The sequence below is a fragment of the Neltuma alba genome, unplaced genomic scaffold (genome assembly GCF_004799145.2).
Source record: "Neltuma alba isolate B1F8T4 unplaced genomic scaffold, ASM479914v2 tig00006783_pilon, whole genome shotgun sequence".
NCBI lineage: Eukaryota > Viridiplantae > Streptophyta > Magnoliopsida > Fabales > Fabaceae > Neltuma > Neltuma alba.
The window spans coordinates 5,487-23,166 of NW_021634582.1; the positions used below are offsets into that span (position 1 = coordinate 5,487).

The 17,680-nt window shown below is 33.1% G+C and overlaps 1 protein-coding gene across 2 annotated transcripts; it reads right to left on the reverse strand.

Moving 5' to 3' along the window:
* Nucleotides 1–14,616: 14,616 nt before the first annotated feature.
* LOC114751178 (uncharacterized) lies at nt 14,617–17,449 on the reverse strand. 2 transcript variants are annotated; one of them, XM_028939839.1, is made up of 3 exons: nt 16,950–17,449; nt 14,921–16,019; nt 14,617–14,891 (listed from the first exon to the last, which is right to left on the reverse strand). In XM_028939839.1, exons 1-2 carry the CDS (start codon nt 17,028–17,030, stop codon nt 14,922–14,924), a joined length of 1,179 nt encoding a protein of 392 aa, XP_028795672.1. In that variant the 5' UTR covers nt 17,031–17,449; the 3' UTR covers nt 14,617–14,891; nt 14,921. The 2 variants fall into 2 exon arrangements, with proteins under 2 accessions (XP_028795672.1, XP_028795671.1); XM_028939838.1 differs by having other exon boundaries at nt 14,617–16,019.
* Nucleotides 17,450–17,680: the final 231 nt, after the last annotated feature.

A 17,680-nucleotide genomic window follows, 5' to 3' on the forward strand; every position in this document is an offset into this window, starting at 1 on the left:
TTTTAAAAAAATTATATTAGAATTAAAAAAAAAAAAGTGAGTTGACTCGTCCCTAAGTTGGACAAGCGAGTTTGCCTTTTTGACACGATAGGCCTTGTTGGCCCACCTTTGAATGGGTTTGGGAAATTTTTCCAACCCAACCCAAAAATTTTTTTGGGCAAGTTGGTGAATATCATTTGTTCTTTTTTTAAATAAGATACAATTAACCGAATTGTATTGGTCGAAAAATTAATTAACATTAGTTAGGTGTAATAAATACATAAAAAATAATTTTATTTTTTAAAAATGCCCTCGTTTATGCTGAAGAGGGAGAATGTGGCGGGGAGAGAGAATGTATAACAAACATTTCACTTCGTCTTGACAGTGTTTAAACTAAACTTTCTCTCTCTCCCTCTCCGCAAGAATAATGCTTCGGGCTCTGTGTTATACTCAGTGCTTCAGTCCAAGTTGGTCAAACATGTGAATTAAATACGATGGTGGATTGCGTAATTTTTGTAATTAAATGAGGGTAAATTAAAAAGTTTACAAATAAAGTTCAAGACAACTTCTAAGTTGGGGTGTTCAATTTGTCCCGTCCCGATTCCGGTGAGTTCAGGACGGGACAAAAAAAATTTCAGGACGGGACAGGACACAGGATGGGGTTGTCCCGTCCCGTCCCTTCTCGAGATATTTTTTTAAAATTATTTATTAATAATTATTATTATATTATTTAATTTACTTATTAATAATTATTATTATTTTTATAGTGATTTTTAACTCTTAAGTTGTAGTATTATCTTAGCAAAATCTCATTCCTCAATAAAATAATTCATAAAGACATTATATAGTTTTTTCTCTATTTTTTACGGTATTATTTTTACTTCTTTTTATACTATATAATTGAGCTTTTACGTAATTTTTTAATGATGTTTTTATCTTTAGAAGCTCAATAAAAATAAGCATTATAATATAAAAAAATTCATATAAAAAATTATAGTATTTTTTGGAAAAAAAAAAAAAAGGAAAGTGAGACGTCCTGTCCTGACTGATCCCGATGAGACTGGGATAGAATTGGGACGGGACGGGACACGGGATAAAATCTCTATCCTGGTCTCGTCTCGTCCCGTGAACACCCCTACTTCTGAGTGTTTCTTATAAAAAGAAACAAGGCATATCCAACAATTGTATCTTATAAAAAGGATATAAGGGAATAATGAATAATGATTCATTAGAATGCTTTTGAGGTGGAGTGGAGAGATATAGAGAGAAAATGGGATGTATAGGTTCCAGGATAAGATGGACTCTTTGGAGTGAAGGAATGAAATTTGGTTGAATGGAATTCCATGAAATGATGGAGGGAGAGGGAAATTCAATTCATGCAAACCAAATTGCTTTCCTTCTCTCTATTTCCCCCACTTTTTCATTTCCTTTTTAGTTTTTTTTTAAAAAAAACCAAACACAACATAAAAGAGGAGATGGCCCATGTCCTGTTTCAAATTTGCTGAAAAGGATATAGATTTATTGATTAACATGAGTTAGAATTGAGCTTTTATGTTTGATTTGGGGCTCCTTTTATAGCCTAATCAACATTTTTGCACAAAAAAGAAAAGAAAAAATATTCTCATGGATATGAAAGTAAGTTCAAATGTTCTAATTGAATAAGGGAAAGGCATATATTTCAGGCCAAATTTGAATGGCCCTTGTGAGTAATTCCCACAAGTTAGGATATATATGCCTTATGGGGAAGAAAAAGCATCCCATTCCATAAATTATTTTGATATGATGTCTTCTTTTGCCAACATTTTGATATATATGATGTCTTGGTTTATTAATTATTAAACATCATTTTGTTGAATACTAGACCCTTTTTACGTCATGGAATGTTTCTTAAATTATCAAGTATTGGAATTATTTCTCTGCTATATATTTATTTGAAATAAGTTTCTTGGAAAACAAACCCATTATCCCCCCCACCAAAAAAAAAGAATTAAAATGATATTAGCCAATAACAAACTCATACATCATTTACAAAACATAAAATAAACCAGGATAATTGTTAAGAGAAGAAAAGAGATTAACTAAAGGGAAGGGAAAGGGAGCCACATGAGCATCAAAAGAGGCAAAAGATTTGAAGAAGGAGATGATGTCTTGATGAATAATATTGGAATAATCCAAATCCTTTGAGTTGGTAAGTAAAAGGAACTTCTTTGAAAGGCAGAAGAAATTTTCAATCTATCTCTTATAGTGCTTGTGAAAAATTAAGAATAAATGATCCAGCTCAAAATTGTGCGAAGACATTTTAGCAAGAAAAGACTGTTTTCAGAATAATGTTGCTTCTTTTTCAACTCAAAAAGAAAAAAAAGAAAAAGGAATAATGTTGCTTGTTCCATTAGAATTGCTAGAAAATGAAGTCTTGGAAGCACAACCAAGAGCAAGAAAAGGAAGACCTGTTTGCCTTGTACTATTTTAAGAATATAGTCCAACTATTTTGGCATAACTACAAATGGCGAATATTTAGGATGAAGTAGGAAAAAGCTAGGTTAGAGAAAGAAAGTGTATTTTTAATTTCATGTATGATCAATTGGGAAGAAACAATTTTATCTTGATGCAGTGCAATATTCCTTTTTATTCATATGCGGCTGCCAACAGGATTTTTTTTTTTTGACCAGAGGCTGCCAACAGGATTAACACTTTGTTAGAATATGATACTTATATTTAAATGGACAAAGACCAGTATGAATTTAGATTATTAAAATTGTCAAAAAAAAAACAATTTTTTTGGAGAAAAATTCCTTAAAAAAACCTTCTAAAATTTTAAAATCCCGAACTAGGAACAATTATAAAAATATGTTGTTATCTGCTTTTTAAATGTATTGTCAATTGTTATTATAATGTAGTAAATAAGATTTAGAATTTTAAAATTTAAAGATATTTTTTTTAGATTCTCCCTTTTTTTTTTTACTAGAATGGAAAAAAATTGTTCGATGGGACCGTGAGTGTCTTTTTCCTAGACTAATCTTGTATGAGGGCAAAAAATCGATTCTTTTTCAAAAAAGTTCACTCCATACATAAGATCGGATTAAGAATCAAATGAAAAAGTGCGCTACTCACGCCCGCAGCTATGAATAACACGTTATTTCAAATTCTGAAATTATTCTGTAGGCCCGTTGGACTGAAATAAAAATATGTTTTGAGGTTAAATGTCGAAAATACCGTTAATATCAGTAAATATAACGTGACAACTAGAGATTGATCAGATATTGGCTTGCAAAATCCCAACTCATGCTCAGTAACTGGAGATAAACTTTTGTACGTTATTCCCTCCGGTTTAAAATATAAGCTAAATTTTATTTATTATGTTTATCAAAAAACTAATTAAAATCAATTTAAAACAATAAATACGTAAGGCATATATTTGCTTTTTCTAATATACCCTTATTAATGAAGAGAACAAGTAAAAGATGTAATAAATGAATTAAAGAGGAAAAAGAATATGAGGGTAAAATTAGAAAAAAACTCATTAAATGCTTGGATAAAAGTTAATGTTATCTTATAAAAAACCAACCTCTTTAAGAAGGTTTAACTTATATTTTGAACCGGAGGGAGTAATTTTTAGGCTTAAAAGTGGTAATCTACCTTGAGGCATCTAACATTATAAACTTTTTTTCAGATGCAAATGTACTACCTCCGATCCTAATTATAAGATCTCGTTTGTAGTTATTCCAATTCACAAACGAGGTCTTATAATTATGACCGAAGGTAGTATATAATGAAGATTTCAAAATAGCGCAAAAATATTACAATTGTTAAATCAATTAGTGTTAATTATTACCTTCGGTTCCTAATATAAGAATTAGTTTGACTTTTAATTTTGTCATAAATATAAGATCTTAATCTATTTTGTCTCTCATATTTATCAATTTTTTTTAAAGATAATCTTTGTAGTAGTTGACATGTTAAATGTTTCATTAAATGGTAGTTTTAGTTAATATACATTATTAGTAACGGTATTTTAGGAAAGACAAAACGAGTAAGAAATTTAACAATCTTTCTTAATCTACTCAAATTAATTAACTAATTCTTATATTAAGGACCAGAGATAGTATTCAGCAAACATATCAATAAAAAAAATGGTATAAAAATGTCATAGACATTAAGGAGCTGTTTGGTTCAATTCCTATATCCCTAGAGATGGCAATGCAATGTAATGTAATGAAATATGATGCAATGTTTATTACCATCCATATGTTTGGTATGTTATTAAGAAGACTGAGCAAAAAAAATTACCTTTTATGTTTAATCAAATAAAGTTAGTACTAAAAAGTCTATAATGCCTCTCAACCGGGGGGGGCTCCTTTCCCAATCCTTCCTTCCTAGATTCATTATCTTCTTTACCAACAAAAGTCTGAAGCCCAAGTATATATATATGTCTTGGTTTATTAATTATTAAACATCATTTTGTTGAATACTAGACCCTTTTTACGTCATGGAAGATTTTTAAAATTATCAAGTATTGGAATTAATTTCTCTGCTATATATTTATTTAATTTGAAATAAGTTTCTTGGAAAACAAACCCATTATCCCCCAAAAAAAAAAGAATTAAAATGATATTAGCCAATAACAAACTCACACATCATTTACAAAACATAAAATAAACCAGGATAATTGTTAAGAGAAGAAAAGAGATTAACTGACGGGAAGGGAAAGGGAGCCACATGAGCATCAAAAGAGGCAAAAGATTTGAAGGAGATGATGTCTTGATGAATAATATTGGAATAATCCAATTCCTTTGAGTTGGTAAGTAAAAGGAAATTCTTTGAAAGGCAGAAGAAATTTTCAATCTATCTCTTACAGTGCTTGTGAAAAATTAAGAATTAATGATCCAGCTCAAAATTGTGCGAAGACATTTTAGCAAGAAAAGACTGTTTTCAGAATAATGTTGCTTCTTTTTCAACTCAAAAAAACAAAGAAAAAAGAATAATGTTGCTTGTTCCATTAGAATTGCTAGAAAATGAAGTCTTGGAAGCACAACCAAGAGCAAGAAAAGGAATACCTCTTTGCCTTGTACTATTTAAGAATATAGTCCAACTATTTTGGCATAACTACAAATGGCGAATATTTAGGATGAAGTAGGAAAAAGCTAGGTTAGAGAAAGAAAGTGTATTTTTAATTTCATGTATGATCAATTGGGAAGAAACAATTTTATCTTGATGCAGTGCAATATCCCTTTTTATTCATATGCGGCTGCCAAGAGGATTAACACTTTGTTGGAATATGATACTTATATTTATATGGACAAAGACCAGTATGAATTTAGATTATTAAAATTGTCAAAAAAAAACAATTTTTTTGGAGAAAAATTCCTTAAAAGAAATTCTAAAATTTTAAAATCCCAAATTAGGAGCGACTATAAAAATATGTTGTTATCTACTTTTTAAATGTATTGTCAATTGTTATTATAATGTAGTAAACAAGATTTAGAATTTTAAAATTTAAAGATATTTTTTTTAGATTCTCCTTTTTTTTTTACTAAAATGGAAAAAAATTATTTGGTGGGACCGTGAGTGTCTTTTCCTAGACTAATCTTGTATGAGGGCAAAAAATCTATTCTTTTTCAAAAAAGTTCACTCCATACATAATATCGGATTAAGAATCAAAGGAAAAAGTGCGCTACTCGCGCCCATAGCTATGAATAACGCGTTATTTCAAATTCTGAAATTATTCTGTAGGCCCGTTGGACTGAAATAAAAATATGTTTTGAGGTTAAATGTCGAAAATACCGTTAATATAAGTAAATATAACTTGGCAACTAGCGATTGATCAGATATTGGCTTGCCAAATCCCAACTCATGCTCAGTAACTGGAGATAAACTTTTGTATGTTACTCTCTCCGATTTAAAATATAAGCTAAACTTTATTTATTATGTTTATCAAAAAAAATAATTAAAATCAATAAATATGTAAGGCATATATTTGCTTTTTCTAATATACCCTTATTAATGAAGAGAACAAGTAAAAGATGTAATAAATGAATAAAAGAGAAAAGAGAATATATGGGGGTAAAATTTGAAAAAATTCATTAAATGTTTGGATAAAAGTGTTATCTTATAAAAAACCAACCTCTTTAAGAAAGTTTAGCTTATATTTTGAACTGGACGGAGTAATTTTTAGGCTTAAAAGTGGTAATCTACCTTGAGGCATCTAACATTATAAACTATTTTTCAGATGCAAATGTACTACCTTCAATCCTAATTATAAGACCTCATTTGTAGTTATCCTAATTTACAAACGAAGTCTTATAATTAGAACCAGAGGTAGTATATAATGAAGATTTCAAAATAGTGCAAAAATATTACAATTGTTAAATCAATTAGTGTTAATTATTACCTTCAGTTTCTAATATAAGAATTAGTTTGACTTTTAATTTGGTCATAAATATAAGATCCTAATCCATTTTGTCTCTCATATTTATCAATTTTTTTCAAGATAATCTTTGTAGTAGTTGACATGTTAAATGTTTCATCAAATGGTAGTTTTAGTTAATATACATTATTAGTAACGGTATTTTAGGAAAGACAAAACGAGTAAGAAATTTAACAATCTTTCTTAATCTATTCAAATTAGTTAACTAATTCTTATATTAAGGACCAGAGATAGTATTCAGCAAACATATCAATCAAAAAAATGGTATAAAAATGTCATAGACATTAAGGAGCTGTTTGGTTCAATTCCTATATCCCTAGAGATGGCAATGCAATGTAATGCAATGAAATATGATGCAATGTTTATTACCATCCATATGTTTGGTATGTTATTAAGAAGACTGAGCAAAAAAATTACCTTTTATGTTTAATCAAATAAAGTTAGTACTGAAAAGTCTATAATGCCTCTCAACCGGGGGGGAACTCCTTTCCCAATCCTTCCTTCACAGTCTTCTTCCTCGAGGAAACCCAAAAAAAATAAAAAATATTGTTGGAGGCAGTTCATTGTGGTCACCACCATTTCCATGGCTATCTCCGATTAGAGGTAGTTCATGGTCATCAAACTCCTTTGGCTTTATGACAATAAACACTCTAATCAGTGTTATTTGGCGCTCCATATTGGGACATCATCCCTTTCCTTTTCTGCTGGACATAACAATATCACAGAGCCACTCTTTTTTATATCTGAACAATATAATCGGAATATTACAATATTTTGGGTGGTGAACATGGGATTGAAACGATGGTTATTGTGGGTGTTGGGTGTGGCGGTTGTGACAACCGTTCCTTTAAAACCCATTTAGATCAAAATTTTTAATTTATTCGAACGATTAACCATGATAAAAAAGAAAAAACCTTAAAATTTTAAAATCGCTATCATGGTTAAAAGAAATAAACTTATAATAAGAGTAACATCTATCGTTACCTTGGGCCTTAGACTTCCAAAGTCCAGAAATATCATTCAACCATTAGCCCAAACCAAACTGATATTTTCAAACATACGAACTGATAAATCAATTTAATATAAACTATAGAGCTCATTAGTCAAAAGTCAACACTTTCGAATGAGTGTAATACGCAAAGTCGTAAATATATCTGGCCTTCCAATGACCTCCCATATCAGATAGTAGTAATTAAAAGTATTAGTTTACAGCACTAGAGTATATGGGCCCTATGTGGCAATATATAACAAGTCAACACATAAAACAAAAGCAGGGAGGCTATACAAGCTATAACAGTACACTATGCCTCCGGAGCCTTCCCTGATGGGCCACCACCTGAACTATCGCCTGAAAATATTAAACCACGGGGTGAGACAAACGCCTCAGTAACCAACTTTCCAACTCATCATACATATTAACATGTGCTCGTGAGGTGTCAAGTGGGATAATTATTAAATCTCAATATATATATCACTGAAAATACAAATATGTATATTCAAATAATCTCAATCATCCAAATTCTCATTACGGGAGCTAACACACAAGCCACATAAGTCTATCCCTCACTATAGGGGATCAAACCGACTTATAGGCCTATTCCACACTTTGGGGGACGATTAAATAGTCACAAAAATCCATCCCTTATTACAGGCCTATCCCACACTTTAGGGGACGAATAAAAAGCCACAAGGGTCTATCCCTTACTCTAGGGACGAAGGAAGAAACCAACTAATGTGCACCAATGGCGACCTTACCACGTGGTAGGATAACGCTCAATCCAAAATCCAAATAACAACCAACCATTCACAATATAACAAAAATGTCTCAATCTTTTCCCAATATAATCCATAAGATATAAATCATATATCTTTTCCAAACTCCTCAATCACAATTCCAAAAATCCCACAAGACAATTTTTATAGCTCAAAAGATATAATTTATCTACTTGAGTTTCAAATAACAAATCACTATACCAAAATAGCAAAATACTCACAAACAACATATTAGCACATATAACAAGTGGAAAGTGATTACCTCTCGCCAAAGCAATACTAAGGATTACCACAAGGTCAATCCTTTGCTCAACCAATAATTAATCTACACAATTAATATAACCACATATTAATATAAACTAATTAATTAATTAAACTTCTCTATATTAGTTAAATTTCTACTTTAATTAAATTTTTATTCTAAATTCCCGCAACTCTCATAACCCAAAAATTATTAAGTATTTTAGCAACAACTTAAAATTTCTAACAAGCCAAATTATTTATTTACTACCTCTAAATTATTTACCTTAATAAAAAGGATTTTTCACAATTCTAATTATAAAATTATTATTTTCTAAATTCTAAAAACTCTCTTTTTAAGTTTAAACCTCAAAATCAAACTCTTAAAAATTTAATAATACTTTAAATATTTATAACTAAATAATATAGTCAAAACTTTAATGGTACAATTACCATAAATATATATTTCCATAAATAATAAACTTTTTAGCTACAATAATTATTTTAAAATCTCCAGTCACCCAATAAATAAAACTAAACCGATTAAAATCTCAATAATATATCAAACAATCCAAATAAATTATTTAACTTGAATTTAATCGGTAAAAATATAATATAAATCATATATAACAGATTTTTCAACTAGAAAAACTAACAAATAGAGAAATCTAACCGATTAAAATTAACAATTCATTTACTTCTGAATTTCTATAGTCATCTTTTGTCAAAACTCAATACTTAGATCATATACAAGTCTCAAAATTTTCTCTAATCACTATAGTAATACTATTATTACGAAGCATAAAATATATAAGAAATATTTATAAAGAAAGTTTGATAAAAAGAAGTATATTTGTGTACCTAAATTATCTTCAAAGTTTGCCTTCTCTTTCAAAATGATCGCAGCTCTGCTTCTTCTCTCCCACACTCTTTCTCTCTTCTCCGCTCTCTCACGCCCCCATCATCTTCTATCTCTTTTATCTTTCATTTTCCCAACTACCATTGCATTTTTTTTCCTTCCTTCATTAATTCCTTCTCCCCTAAATTCCTCTCCCTTAGTCAAATGGTGCAGCTTTCCACCGAATTCGGTGGAAAGCTGCTTCCTTTTTTTTTTTTATATTTATTTATTAAAATATTATTATAATAATAATAAATTATTATTATTTTATTATATATATATTTTTTGAATTTTTTTATTAGGATATTACAGCGGTGCTCACGGTGGCAAGTTAATCAACAGCGGGAAGGGGTGGATGATAAAGAAAAGGTGGAAGAAGGTGATAAAGATTGGAGGGCACAAGAGACTTTTGAAGTATGCAATGAGATGGTAATAATGATTCATAAAGGGGGAGGTATGAATGAAGATTACCAAATTTTTGGTAATCATTATTACCATGCTAAAGAGCAACCAAACACTCATATCTTGGTAATGTAATTACAATTACCATTACAAGTCTGCAATGGGATTGAACCAAACAGGTCCTAAGTTAACCAACGTTGAATTAGCAAACAATCCTCATACTCCATACAACATTTTCGCTCTTAATGACTCTGTCTGCCACTATTGAGTCTTTTGCGCACACAATGTAATAGCTGCACAATCCACTTGTTTTTTTGGATTCTTCACGATTGATGAACATTATGAGAGGATTTGAATGTGTTGATCTGTGACGATGAATAAGTCATCCTCAACCTTCTCTTTGTCATCCTTGCATTTGTCTCCTTCCAGTATATATATGGCTAATTTATAACAACACTGCTTCTAATTCACAGGTTGTTAGCTTTGGAGCAAAGTCACAAACCTAACATTGAGGAAACCAAAGACAGAGAGTGGATGAAGTAGCTAGGGAAACCTAAGACGTTGGGGGCTGTTCAAGAAACAATCGATGTTAGTTACTTAACGGCCCGTGACATTTTTATACCATTTTAAAAAGTTTTGGTATATTTTTGTACCATTTTTTTATTGATATGTTTGTTAAACAATTAACACTTGACTTAACAGTAGTATTTTTGCACCTTTGTTTTGAAACATTTATATAAATTTTTACACATGAGAAAAGTTTATGATGATAAATGTACATGGTGAAATGGTTCAGGGATGGATTTGCACCTTAATCCTAATTTTAAAAATACCTTAAAACTGTATAAGTAAATGCCACATATAACAAATTAATTGGTCATAATCCTTTGTTGTCAATTAAAGAATTTTACTTATTATCTTTTACTCAAAAAATATAATTCCAAGTTACCCCTACACATTTTTCTTCCTTCAATAGTATATAGGAAGAGAATGTTCATTTGGGGGTTAATTTTCTTTTTCTTCCTATAAATTGGCTCAGATTTCTTTGGGTCAAGTTAGGCTATAATTTTTCTGCATAACCTGAAATTTGATGATTACAAAAAAGATTTTAAAAAAAAAACTAAGTGTACTAAAAACTGGGCTCATCAGTTTAAGCCAGAAATCCGCAAACCAGCCAGTTATTCTATCCAGTTTATCCCCACACCAGAAAAACTTTAAACCAGTGTGACTCGGCCTAATTCGGGATTAATTTGGGTAACTTCCTGGGTTAAGTGAGTCACCGGTTTATTTTTCAAACTCACAGTACGCCGAAAAAGAATGATTTAGACACCGACTCTACTCACTGCTCGCCTGAGTTTCTCTGTGCTGAACTTCTCTTCCCTCTCCTACTCATTAGATCATCGCAGCTGATGCTTTAATGAGAGCTGATCAGATCTGCACCAGGAAGCCATGGACAGTGCTCTGAAACCCCATAACTCAACCTGTGCTGCTCGTGTGATGGCGGAAGGCAAAAGAGAAGGAGGAGGTTTGGACAAATAAACTAAGAATACCCAAAGGACAACTTTGATGCCGTGTTGAAGAAAGCTAAAAAAAAAAAAACACTGGTGACAAATCATAATTACATCCCTATGCCATTCATGAGATAAAGAGAATCAAAAGGTGGAAAAAAATAAAATGAGGAAGAATTTAGGGGTCACGAGTTGAAGGAAATTGACTAAAGAAATAAGGGGAAAAAATATAATTAGGGATGAATTTTTTATATACAAGCACTTCATTCAAGAATTAAAAATGATTTCTTCTAATTAAGATATAAATATTCTTACAGATTCAAATTATGTTATGTCATTTTATTTATTACCGGTTTGACTTTGATCTGATATATTTACCCTTAAAGTACTATTTGAACTGCACCGTTTTGCTTTCCACTACCTTAGAAAACTTGATAGGAACGGTTAAAAAGGGAGTTGAATTACACTATATATGGCATATATATTACTGAGCAAGGACAAGCAAAGACACACGTACATATGCATCTGACAATTTAACTAACACCAGAGGTTACATGTGTGTGAGTTCAGCACAAGGCTCACAGGTGATCAAGCTTATTATAGTTAAGCTTCTTTTTTTCTTTTTTTGGGCAATAAAAGAGCTGATAGATAGTTTATTAGCATGAAACAAGAAGACGCCATATTTATTAGAGTGTTTAGGGTTGGATTAATCAGACTCCCTTCTGGTTCCAGTACAACTGCTGAGGGTGCCTGTTAGGGTATTTAGGCCTTGAGCAGTTACTGTTGTAGGGATTATTAAGGCCATAGCTGTGAGACTCCATTCTCATCCTCATCTCATCCTCATTCTCCTCATGCTGCTTCATCATCATCATATTCCCACCACCATAATTGTGCCCCATCTCATACTGATCAGCCACCTCTTCGGCGTAGCGGTTATACCCACCAGAGCTGACTTTGTTGAGTCCTCCGGGAACGGTGCTGCCGTAGCCGTGGTGGTTGTTGTGGTGGTGGCCGCTGCCCAAAGAACCGTAAGCAGCAGCATCATCCTCATAACTTTGGTGGTGGTGATGATGCATACCAAGTCCACCAGCAGCAGCAGCAGCGCCACCGCAAACGGCGGCTGAAGATGAAGAAGGAGGCTTCATGGGTGGAGAGCCCCAGGAGTGTTGCTGATGAACAGCATAGTGTTGTTGTTGTTGCTGATCCATCCACATGCCACCATCACTGCCGCCATAGCCATAGTATTGCTGTTGGTACCCACCTCCTCTTCCCATTTTCGCTTCTTGATGTGCACTCATGTTTGGGTTTGGAGCTCCTTTTTATAGCCAAACAAATGTGGTTCTCTGTTTCTTTTTTTGTTTTTGTTTTTAAATATTCATTATTATTTTTTATTTTCTGATTCTGATGGTCAGAGTTCATCAGGGGGTGTTGCAGAACGATAACGAATAAAATGGGAGGAAAGAATATTTGAAATGACAGAAAAAATGGAATAGGCCTTATCAGCAATTCCCCAAGTTGAAGCATCCTATTCCAGAAGGTATTTTAATTTGATATATGTTTGGCCTCTGGGGCCAGATTTAACACCACCACTTGGTTGGAATATGAGACACTTGTTACATTATAAAATACCTCTTTATAGTGATAAGTGGAGGTGCGAAAATATTATAAATTTAGATATTACTATTAAATTGTAGGGTTAATAAAAATTTTAATCCTTAAAATTTAAGTTTATTTTGATTTTGATATCTCAAATTTTAAACTTGTGGTTTTGGTCTTGAAATTCAACTTGTCTTCAAAGGTTAGTCCATAGAAGTGTAACGATATTAAAATATAATGAAATATCATAAACGAAAGTAAAGTAGTTATGTGGATTTACTAGATTACACCTAACTAGATTTTTTTTTTTTTTGAGTGATGCCTAGCTAGATCTTTTAGTAGATTTTAATGCCGTTACATTTCTAGAGACTAATGTTTTAAGACGAATTAAATTTCAAGAACTAAAAGCATATATTTGAAATTTGAGATACCAAAACTAAAATAGACCCAAATTTTGAGGACCAAAAATTGTATATTGATCCTAAATTGTACTTGGAGTTAATCAAATTTGTTGTTTTACTAGAAATATGATGTCTCGAATCTTAATGCTAAAATATGATTAAGTATTAGATTGTACAAGACATGAATCTCCCTATTTTATTTTAGGATTAATAAAATGTTTGGCTCTTATAATTTGTCATCATTTTAGTTTTAATCTCTATAGTTTCAAATCATAGATTCTTGTTTCTCAATTTTTTTCTATTTAAATCATTAATCTCTATATTTTAATAAAAACTAGGATCATTTTGTCTTTTGAGGGATTTAAACTTATGGTTTGAAACTATATATTAACCCTTTATTTTATCACTGAAATATACGTTTTGGCCAAAAAAAAAAATAGAGGGAAACAGAAACAAATTGGTATTTACCCTTCAAACAAATAATACCCTTTGTAATGTCCCAACCTCCCAAATATTTTTTTTTTCTTTGCCAGTAATTTTTCCCTTTTTATCAATACATTCTATATAAAATAAGTAACATTTTGATATCTGAAGACAATGAAATTAACTGTTTCATAAAAAAATAAAATTAAACAATTTCATCACCATAAAATATCAAAATATTACTCTCTCCTTTTTGTGAGAATCCAATGATGAGAAAGGAAAAACAGATATTTAAGATGTTCGAACATTATAAAAAGCATTAAATGGAAGCACATTAGAAACCCTGAATCCCTTACTCTATATTTAGCATAGAGGAAGCACATTAGAAACTCAAAATCCCCGTCTCTATATTTAGCTTCAAGGAAGCATATTCATACAAGACTTACAAAGAACACACAGTTATAAGGAAACTAGACGAGAGCAGCTCTCGCTCACGCAGAGGATTCATGTTAAGAAAGGAGAATTTTGAGGGGCAAAAGAAGAGTGAGAGAGAAGAAAAAGCAGGCACATAACCCGACAGAAAATTAGCAATGTCGCTGTTTTTCTTAAAAATGTTCACGGCCAAATTAACTTTTCAATAGAAATGGCTGCATTATTCCCTTTTCCACACTTTCAGGATGATATTGAGAGAAAAAAACTTCCACGTACCAGCAGTTCCTTCGTGATTACTTTCAAGGGAAAAGTGACCATTGACACCAAAGAAAAAGACAGAGAGAAAGGAGGACACGCATAGAGCAAAGCACTGTAATTTGAAGGATGCGCGCAGAACTGAACGGACAATGCATCAAATGTGTGAATATATATAACAAACAATAAGAAGAGACAAATTTAGCATCAAATAAAAATAAAAAAACAAATTAAATTCGTTTCCAATACAAAACTTCCCGAAGGAAACGAGCCATCCAACATATCGGGGATCAGCGACACTTGTAAAACAGAGTGAACTCAAAAGGATCATGTTCTTACAGCCAAACTTTCCTTTGCTCCCCCGGACAGACACTCTGCTGCCTCTTGAATGAAGTCCAACTCTTTATGTACAGATTCCCCTATCCCACCCAGCATCATGGCATCTGTCTGATCTCAATGCATTCTCAAAGTATATATAACTGAACATGAACATAGCCCAGGCCTCCAATTGAGTGATAGTCAGTAAAGCTTCAGTTAAGTGTCTCTCGAGCGGCACAGAACTCTTGGACATTGGAAATTTGTCTCCAAGATCATTCGCTCTCTCTTACACAATTTCCGGGCAAGAGAAATTTGAACTTCTCTGCATTCTCCAAAAGATAAGCAGGAAGATGAACTGCAGAATAAGAATGGGGTATTGGTCCCATTTTACCAATGATTTCCTTGAAGGTGTACTCCTCTGGAAGCATGTCGAATAAATCGTCCCCTTTGCAGATTACTTTCTGAATTCTTTTGGGATTTAAATAATGAGAGAACCTTACTCTGTCATAATGGCTGTAGGCTTTCATCTTAAAAATGAAATCACTGATTCGGCGGAAACAGAAGCTACAATGCCAGCCAGAATCCGCCAATAAGTCATCAGATTGGCGAAAATGAGCATACCTTGTTTTTCCACTCTCATACCTGTGAACTGAAGCTCTCCAGCTGTCATCATCCACATGAAACTCAAAGGAATAGAGATAATTCTTCAGTTGAAGATGGAGGATTGAAGGTATGTCATCACACCACCTCAAGAGGTTAACAGTGTGAGCACTTGGTATCTCATCAACATCAGACATAATCAACAGGTCATCATCTGAAATACCAGCTATCTTAAGAAGCTGGTCGAGTGCTACTCGCTGATAGGCTTCCTCAATAAATGGGTTCTCTCCTTTCCTAAATCTCCCACCAACTGTCCCATATGTCAATCGGGACTCAACAAATTTGAATTGCTCCCGATTGCTTTTGAAAACAAGAGGCTTAGGCAGTCCAGTGAATGTAGAATTTGACTCAAGAAGGACAAATTCTGATATATAAGGATACAATTCTCTCCACCTTAAGTTCAGTATTTCCAACTCATTACTGAACAAAACAGCATCATAAACACGTCTTGGGTAGTCACGGATTCCCCAGCCATGAAGTCTGCAGAGATTCTCCATTGACACATTTTGATTGTAGTAATGCGGGATGACCTCGAAAGGCTTGGGTGGTTTTTCCCAGAGTGGCCGCAGAAAGTATGAAATCTTCTGTCCATGCACATAAATTCCAAAGACACACATCGGGACGACAGCAAAAAGAAATATGTAGGTTTTTACATCCAAGCCACGCAAAATGCAACGAACTCTTGACATGCCTGATACTTGGTTTGATCCCTGCATATTAAAAGACCGAGCATCTAAGAGAACAATAAACATTTCCTTCAAGAACGAAAGATCACAAAAATTGACATAACAATGCAGCTTCATTCAATCATGAAATAAAGAGATGCATAATCAAAATGCTCATGTTCTTTTCCATGAGTGTGTACATATATAAATTGCAATATCCAGAGAATTTCCACAACACCGAGGACAACCAGGGAAATCGTACACTCTAAGCCCTGAAAAAGAGAGTAATCAAATGCCAAAATCTTATACAACTTATCCCTGCTCCTATATCCAAATTTAGGTCACAAATACTGCGTAGACACTATACATACCCGGAGAAAGTGTCAGCTAAGAATTCAAATCCTCTCTTGTGCTCGAGGATTGTGCTAAAAGTAAGGGCAGAAGCCTTTTAGTCATCTATTTTTTAAATTTTTAGTACACTTTTTCCACCTTTTAAGCCTCAGCTTCTGTGCACAGTAGGTGCTTTGGTTGGCAACTCAAGAATCAGACAGGGCAGAAGCCTTTTATTCATCTTTTTTTCCAAATTTTCAGCACACCTTTTCCACCTGTAAGCCGCACCTTCTGTGCACAGTAGGTGCTTTGGTTGGCAACTCAAAAATGAAATAGCTATGACTAGCCTAGGCTGTATTACTTCTTCTAGGCCACTGAGAAATTTTTAGCGCACTCTATTACAATTGTAGCTATTTGGAAGCCACAAGCAATACAACTGGGGAGAATATTTTGATTCAAGCAGAGCGCGGACTATAGTAGTGAATAAAAATGTCAAAATATTGCCCGTTTTAGGGATCCATCGAACTTGGGATTGCCTCAGAAACCCAAGTAACCGGAACTATAAACCCTAACCGGAACCATGGTAGAAGATCAATGAACAATTTTCTAAGGAAGCAGACCAACAAGAAAACTAACATAACATACCTGGCCACAAACATCGCCGCACAAATCATCGGTCTTCTTGGAACAGTAATGCCCTCCGGCTTCTCCCATCATCCACCACATTCTGCCGTTTACTCTATTGACTGCTGAGCCCAACAGCCCCACCACCTGAAACCAATCAAGCAAAGCAGATCGATATCCGAACAGAGATCACTCGAATGCCGGATCGCTACTCTCAAACCCCAGAAGCAGCAAGCGGCGGCACTATATGATAGAAGCTCAGATTCAATAGGAAGAACTTAAGGCGTCGAATGGAAGAGAGGATTGGTGGTATGTAAAGAGCGGCGTCAAAGTGAATTATCAGAGTTTGAAAGCGAAGCAAAAGAGAAATTCTTAACGGAGAAGGAAGGTGTTTGAGGAGAAGGAGGATTAAGGTATGTAAAGGAGGAAGAAGAAGAAGAAGAAAAGGTTAAAGAAGGAGGCTTTCTGGGAATGGGGTGGCAATTGTCGAACTCGAAGCCTCACAGAGACACACACTCGAAGCCAAAGAAGCCGTTCTCCTCGAACGCCGTACGGTATGTTCTCTGCCGCTTGCGCCTGTTATTCATATCTATTATTTAATCTTCTAATATATATAATAATTGCCCAAAAATAAAATAATAGCACAGGCTGGCTGGACTTGTTTCAAGAATTTTAATAATTATTTAAAAATTGGATTATGAGCTTTTAGCCTTCTGCTCAGCATAAAAATTGAATTGATTTGTAATATATAT

Coding starts and splice junctions, on each gene's coding strand:
- LOC114751178 (XM_028939839.1), bottom strand. CDS start 17,030: ATGTGGTGGATGATGGGAGAAGCCGGAGGGCATTACTGTTCCAAGAAG. Junction 16,020..16,949: donor GCGGCGATGTTTGTGGCCAG/GTATGTTATGTT, acceptor TTTAATATGCAG/GGATCAAACCAAGTATCAGG.